Below are 6,805 nucleotides of genomic sequence, written 5' to 3' on the forward strand. Positions count from 1 at the left end.
TTCTACTTTCAAAATGCATCCAGAGTCAGAGCAAGTCTCATTACCTCCACAGCTACCACACTAGTCTGAACAAACATCATTTCTCACTTGGGTTATTGATAGCATCCATATGGGTCTTCTTGTTTCTTTGTTCCCCTACATTAGCAACACAGCAGTCAGAGGAATCCTTTTAGAACTAAATCAGATCATGTCCCTCCTCTATTTAAAATCCTTTAGTGGGTCCCATTACACATAGAATAGAAACCAGAGCCCTTACATTGGTCTACAAGGTCCTACATTATTTGACTCCTGTTATCTCTTTGACATCATATTCTAATATTACTGCTGTTGTCCTTTTGCTCCAGTCACACTGTTTGATTAGTAAATATTTATTAAACAAAGCAATCCTAGTCTCCAAGGAGATCATAGTTTATTGGAGGAAACAAGAGCCTATAAATGGTTACACACAGAAGGTAGTGATTATGGTTCTCCCTCACCTCCCATCCTAAACTTTGACAAGTGAAACTCCCCTGGATGTTGAAGATTGAGGAATTTGCCAGGGTTCAGGGTGGTGTTGGAGGAGGCAGGGAGGAGGTAAGGACATTTCAGGCAGGAGGAACATTACATGCAAAGATCTAAATATATGAATCAGCAACATATTTATGGAGTTACAAGTAAAGTACAAAGTTCTTGCTAAAACATCAAAAAATAAAGATTTGTGATTAGGGGGCCAGAATGTGGGAGGTAAAGAGAGATACAGTTCACACTTTAGACAGAAGCCAGATCGTGAAATGCTTTCTCTTTGTTTGTTTCTTCCTTCACAGCTTTTGGTATGCTCTTGGAGCAATTTATTAACCATATTTTTAATGCATCTCCTGAACAGGGTCAAAGCAATACTTGGAAAGGACTCTGAATTTCCTGATTTAAAGATACAAAAGAAAAATCTGGAGTCACATTTAATTTGAGAAGGTAAAGGAGTGGGTGTGCTACTGTATCAAATTTAATTTGTACAAAATCATCTCTGGTAACATTATTTTTTCTAATCTACTGCGTTTAGACTACTTTACTAAAGCTTGATCTCCCTGTCTATCTAAACACTGATTTACTTACAGCAAGCTTCACGCTAGCATTGGTCATATTAATACCCAACAAATCCACAAGGTGTTAGTTGCACATGATTTTGTATAAAAGGTGAACTGAGATTTCACTCAGTCTACAGCTCTTCTCAGGCAAGGCGACCAACCACAGGTGAGTCTTGGCATCTACAGTTTTCAAGTGGTGACAGCTACTTTTGAAATTACAGATTTGTCAGGCCATGGAGGACAAAACTAGAGCTTTTCACTAGTGTTGTGTAGGAAATTTATGCTTATCAACCTGGCTTGTAAAATATGGTTAATATAATGTAATCACTGTTAGCAAGTAACTGACTTTATAGACCAGTTCTGAAATAGTCTCTTCTGAAATAGTCTTATTTTAAACAAATGTGGGCAAAAGCAAATATTTATGAGATTCTAAAAATGAAGACATAATTTTGTAGTATAGAATTTTCTTGGCCAGGAATGGTGGCTCATGCCTGTAATCCCAGCACTTTGGGAGGCCAAGGTCAGAGGATTGCTTGAGCCTGGAAGGTCGAAGCTGCAGTGATTCATGATTATACCACTGCATTCCAGCCTGGGCAACAGAGCAAGACCCTGTCTCAAGAAAAGAAAATAATTTTACTCTTCTTTTCAGACAAAAATAGTCTTTAAAATAATAATGGAAGAACAAATATGATCATCACAATTACCTGCTTCAGAGTAATCACTTTATGACAGTTAGCAATAAGATTCTAATCTTTAAATATTCCTCTGCTTAAATCATTATATTGGAGTTTTGATCTATAATATATTCCCACCCTGACTCAAAAATTGAAGAAGGACAAGGAAAAATGTTGTTCCAAGAAACAAAGACGTAAGTAAAAATGCATAAGGAAGGAAAAAAACTTGTTGAAGCAAAATGTGATTGAGGAGGATGAGCAGACCAATTATTTTGGGTTTGGTCAGCTTACATAATGATTATCATTCTTTGATTTCTCAGTTTCTAGTGGGCTTCGTTGTTTGCTTCCCAGACGAGGATGAAGACAGTCCAGTTTTGCTTCCTTTTCTGTTGCTGGAAAGCAATCTGCTGCAACAGCTGTGAGCTGACCAACATCACCATTGCAATAGAGAAAGAGGAATGTCGTTTCTGCATAAGCATCAACACCACTTGGTGTGCTGGCTACTGCTACACTAGGGTAGGTATCGTGCTTTGCTGGAAGTGAGGGCGTTGAAGGTATGTATGAGGCAGGTTTCATTAGTTTCCACTTTATCAATATTTTGTGTATTCTAAGTAACAGTCATGAGTCCTTTAGCCAAGACTGTCTGTGTTGTGATTGGGGTTAATGACCATGACATCAGTTAGCTATTTGGGCTTGGATTTGATTTGGGCAAATTTAGGAAAGCCTCAGATTTAATCTGATCAATTTGGTAATAGTCCAACTTGGTATTTACAGGAAAAAAAGTAGTTCTATGTTATGTTTTCACATATAGAGAGATAAACATGGAAATATACATATATTTAATCATAAAGGACCTACAATATTCTCATAAAGGCAATTTCTTTAACTGATGCTACATCTTTGACACAAAACTAGTACCAAAATATGTCTCCAAGTCACATAAAAACATAGACAGCCACTTATAAAAATTGTCTTCCTGGCCCTCCTAAATACAAATGCCAACAAACGGACTGTGAACACAATCAATTCTTGCAGACTGTTAAAAATGAATCAGCAAACCCACTCCCTTCATTATAGCATTGAGAAAACCAAGACATAGAGGCATCAGCTGCTAGTCTGAGTTTGCACAGTTTCCTTGCATTAATGCAAGTAAAGAAATAGTTTCCATGGTGCTTTCTTTTTTCCCTGCAGCACCCCTAATTATTTATGCAGAATTTCATCCTATAAACTAAAATTGAAAATGGTAACTTTTTAAAGAATGATACTTTATTTAATGGTAAATGAGTTTTATCAAATTCTATTTATTACACAATTTATTGCACTTTCTTGGGATATACATTTGGTAGGATGATACTAAACAGCAGCCCCAATTTCTTTACACGGTGTAAATAATTTTTTCCACTGGAAAGAGCTACTACAAATAATTTCTACTTGGATTAAAAATTCTTATATGCAAACTGCATATCCTTTGAAACTAAGAACACTGCAAAGTATACAGCTTTTAAGGGAGAAAAATGTCCACAACAAATTGGAATATTTAAAATCTTATGTGAGCCTTAGCAAACATGTTAAATTAAGCACTAACATTAAAAATTATATATTTTTGACCTTTTATAAATACATCAGGACAGTGTGTTTTAAAATATTTTTTCTGAGACACTGGATGTCTTTGTTTATGGTTTGTCATTAACATAGCTTTCAATTAAATATGAGAAGTCAACTTAAAATTCTGTCACGTTTTTCATCATTTTTCTATGTTAAAATTCAAAGTTCCTTTATACTTTGAAAAATAATTAATATTTTGATATTGCCATAGGAAGTAAGAAAAGGAATTACTTATATTTTCTGTAAGATTTCGAGAACAATTTGAAAATGTAGATAGCATATAGGTCATTTATGAGGTCATGTTTTAATGGATAAATGCTAGAGCAAGCAGTATTCAATTTCTGTCTCATTTTGACTAAGCTAAATAGGAACTTCCACAATACTGTAACCTCTCTTCTTAAACTCCTCAGGATCTGGTGTATAAGGACCCAGCCAGGCCCAACATCCAGAAAACATGTACCTTCAAGGAAGTGGTATATGAGACAGTGAGAGTGCCCGGCTGTGCTCACCATGCAGACTCCTTGTATACATACCCAGTGGCCACCCAGTGTCACTGTGGCAAGTGTGACAGCGACAGCACTGACTGTACCGTGCGAGGCCTGGGACCCAGTTACTGCTCCTTCAGTGAAATGAAAGAATAAAGAACAGTGGACATTTCCAGCCACATATCCTTGTCCTGAGGGACCAAGATATTCAAAAAGTCTGTGTGTGTGCAATGTGCCCAGGGTACAAACCACTGGACCAGGGGATTGTCAGACTCTACTGACCCCTGGTCTACTGGCAGAGGGAACTCTGGGAATTTAGAGTGCTGGGGGCCAGGACTCCATCACCATTCACCTCTATATTCCTAGGTCTGATTTCATAAGGTTTAGTCAGTCTTACCTCATAGACCTGTGCATGGTATCTTCTTTAAAAATCTTAGAAATCTTCTCAGGCCATGCCTTTCTCTTAGGAGGAAATGTAAACCTAGACGGAGGAAGCAGTAATGGGAGTGGGTGAAAGAACTAACTGCTGCAGTCTTCTGGTAGACTGGGCCCTCTAGAGCAAGGTCAGCATCTTCAGCATTGTAGCCTCAATGCCTAGCACTCTGCCTGGAACTTAGTGAGAAACACAAAATGGCTTCTTTAGATCAGAAAGGTCAAGGGTAGGAAAATGCTGGAAGAGGATGTTTGAAGTAAGCTGATGAGGCTGCCCCCAGCCACACCAGTCCCATGAAAATAGTGGCATCAGTTCCACCTCGCCTCTCCTCCAGCACATAGAGTATTGAGACATGATGTATCTTTCTGAATTGTTCGGTACAGATGGGGAGTAACAGAGCTCAGGATTTTCAAGCTCTTACTACCAAGCCTATTAGTTAAGGGCAAAGGAAATAAATTTTAATCTGGGGCTGCGGAAATTAGCCTGCCTCTATTCATTACTTAAACAAATTGATCACATGTTACTAGCCTCCTGCAAAACTCCTTTTTGAGATAAAGGAAGAAAACCAAACTATCTCACCCTGCCCTCCCTAGGATCCACTTCTTTGGAATGACAAAGGATTTGAAAGTAGGTTTGAAAGCAGTTTCGGCAATTTAATAAATATATTTAACTTGTCTACAAATATATTTGTGTAAACAAATAGCTCCTTTAGAAAGAATTAGCCTTGGGGGACGGGGGAAACTGCTGTTTTCTAGGATCGCGAATAGTCTACATTAATCTTCTATTTTATCCGTCCGTGTTCTCCCAAATCTGTGCTTTCTTTCAACAGGTTATATATTAAAACTATTTCATGAGTTGATTTCTTTAAAACATGTTAACTGTCTTAGTTATGCACTTGGTTTCACACTCATATTGTTTAATTTATTTAAATCTTATTTTTTTAATAAAGATGCTAGCCACCAGGGTCACAGGTTTGGATTGTTTTATGTACAAACAGATGACTTAGATATTGTGTATTTTATAATATTACTGGAATGAAATATTAAAATATAATTCCCAGTGTTTCTACAAATATTACCTTTCCTTATCTTTGGAGATATTAAAAATAATTTTGTTGGATTTCTGAAGTGTTTTGTCACTTAAATTTCCTGTCATTTTTTGAAGACTTTTTCTGATGTAATGGGGAGAAGAAAAGCATAGAGAGAATCGCAGAGTGGGTGGGGACACTAGAGTTTCTCTAGTTTACTTCTTGAATTTCTGAGATAGGAAAATTAAAGCCCAGTGATATTAAGTGACCCACCCAAGATCATCACTGTTTTAGTCCTTTTGGGCTGCTATGACAGAATACCTTAGACTGGGTAATTAATAAACAACAGAAATTTATTGTCCACAGTCTCTAGGCTGGGAAGTCCAAGATCAAGATGCCAGCAGATCTGTTGTCTGGTGAGGGAGGGCCTGCTCCCTACTTCAACATTGGTGCCTTTTTGCTGCATCCTCATGTGTTGGAAACAGCAGAAAACTCCCTCAAGCCTCTTTTATAAGAGCACTAATCTCATATATAAGAGCTCCATTTTCATGATCTAATCACCTCCTAATGCCCCATTTCTTAATACCACCACAATATGGATCAGGGTTCAACACGAATCTTGGAGGAACATAAACATTCAGATCACAGCAATCACAAAGACTCCACCACAATATGGATCAGGGTTCAGCACGAATCTTGGAGGAACATAAACATTCAGATCACAGCAATCACAAAGACTGTTCGTGGCAGAGCCAGGATTAGAATCCTAGCCTCCTTGCTCTTAACCCAGCTCTCCTTTGACTACTCCACCAAAAGAAGAAGTCATTTTGGTAAGGATTGAAGCAAAACCACAGATATTATTATAATAATTATCTCTGTCCATTCTAATCTGGTATTGGGTGTGGCTTATAGCAATGCCTTGAAATTAGGGCTATATTAACAATGCTGAATAAGATGCTTTAAATTATAGTCTTTTCCTTCCTCCTGTAGTTTTGCAGACCAAAATAATAAACCGTCACATTATAGAGAGTAGAGGGCAATGGCTTCAGATTTATGTTGTCTCAATCACCTTAAGCAGATGTGTCATTTAGAACAAGTTACTTAAATTCTCTGGACTTAGTTTCCTCAACTGTAAAATGGGAATAATAATATTTCCTGCTTTAGAGGTTTGTGTCCATGATTAATGAAATAATAGATGTAAGGGGCTTAGAACAGTACTTGGCACATAGTAATTCCTCAATAAATATTAGTTGATGATTATCCCTTAAGAGAGACAACGCAGTGAAATGGTAAAGTCAGATTTAAGTTAAGGACAACCCAGCTCATACTCTTTCTGGTCTGAACAAACTAGTTAACCTCTTTGGGTCTCACTTTTCTCACTTTTAAAATAGAGTAAAAATGGAAACTATCTCACCTAGTTGCTGTGCAGATTTAAAAATATAATGCAGGTAAAGCACGTAGGAGGCCAACAGAGCAATAATCCTGCTGGAGAGAGGTCCCTTTACCACTTAGTTCAAAAG

General features: G+C 37.4%; 1 protein-coding gene across 2 annotated transcripts; it reads left to right on the top strand.

Annotated features, from left to right (window-relative positions):
- Window positions 1-1,200: 1,200 nt before the first annotated feature.
- Window positions 1,201-5,459, top strand: FSHB (follicle stimulating hormone, beta polypeptide). 2 transcript variants are annotated; one of them, XM_011936325.1, is made up of 3 exons: window positions 1,201-1,257; window positions 2,087-2,251; window positions 3,751-5,459. In XM_011936325.1, exons 2-3 carry the CDS (start codon window positions 2,093-2,095, stop codon window positions 3,979-3,981), a joined length of 390 nt encoding a protein of 129 aa, XP_011791715.1. In that variant the 5' UTR covers window positions 1,201-1,257; window positions 2,087-2,092; the 3' UTR covers window positions 3,982-5,459. The 2 variants fall into 2 exon arrangements, with proteins under 2 accessions (XP_011791715.1, XP_011791716.1); XM_011936326.1 differs by having other exon boundaries at window positions 1,201-1,227.
- Window positions 5,460-6,805: the final 1,346 nt, after the last annotated feature.

Source organism: Colobus angolensis, unplaced genomic scaffold (genome assembly GCF_000951035.1).
Source record: "Colobus angolensis palliatus isolate OR3802 unplaced genomic scaffold, Cang.pa_1.0 Scaffold152, whole genome shotgun sequence".
NCBI lineage: Eukaryota > Metazoa > Chordata > Mammalia > Primates > Cercopithecidae > Colobus > Colobus angolensis.

Excerpts from the sequence above, each read along its gene's own strand:
- FSHB (XM_011936325.1), top strand. The coding sequence starts at position 2,093 with ATGAAGACAGTCCAGTTTTGCTTCCTTTTCTGTTGCTGGAAAGCAATC. Across the intron at positions 2,252-3,750 it reads CTGGCTACTGCTACACTAGG|GATCTGGTGTATAAGGACCC; the intron begins GTAGGTATCGTG and ends TAAACTCCTCAG.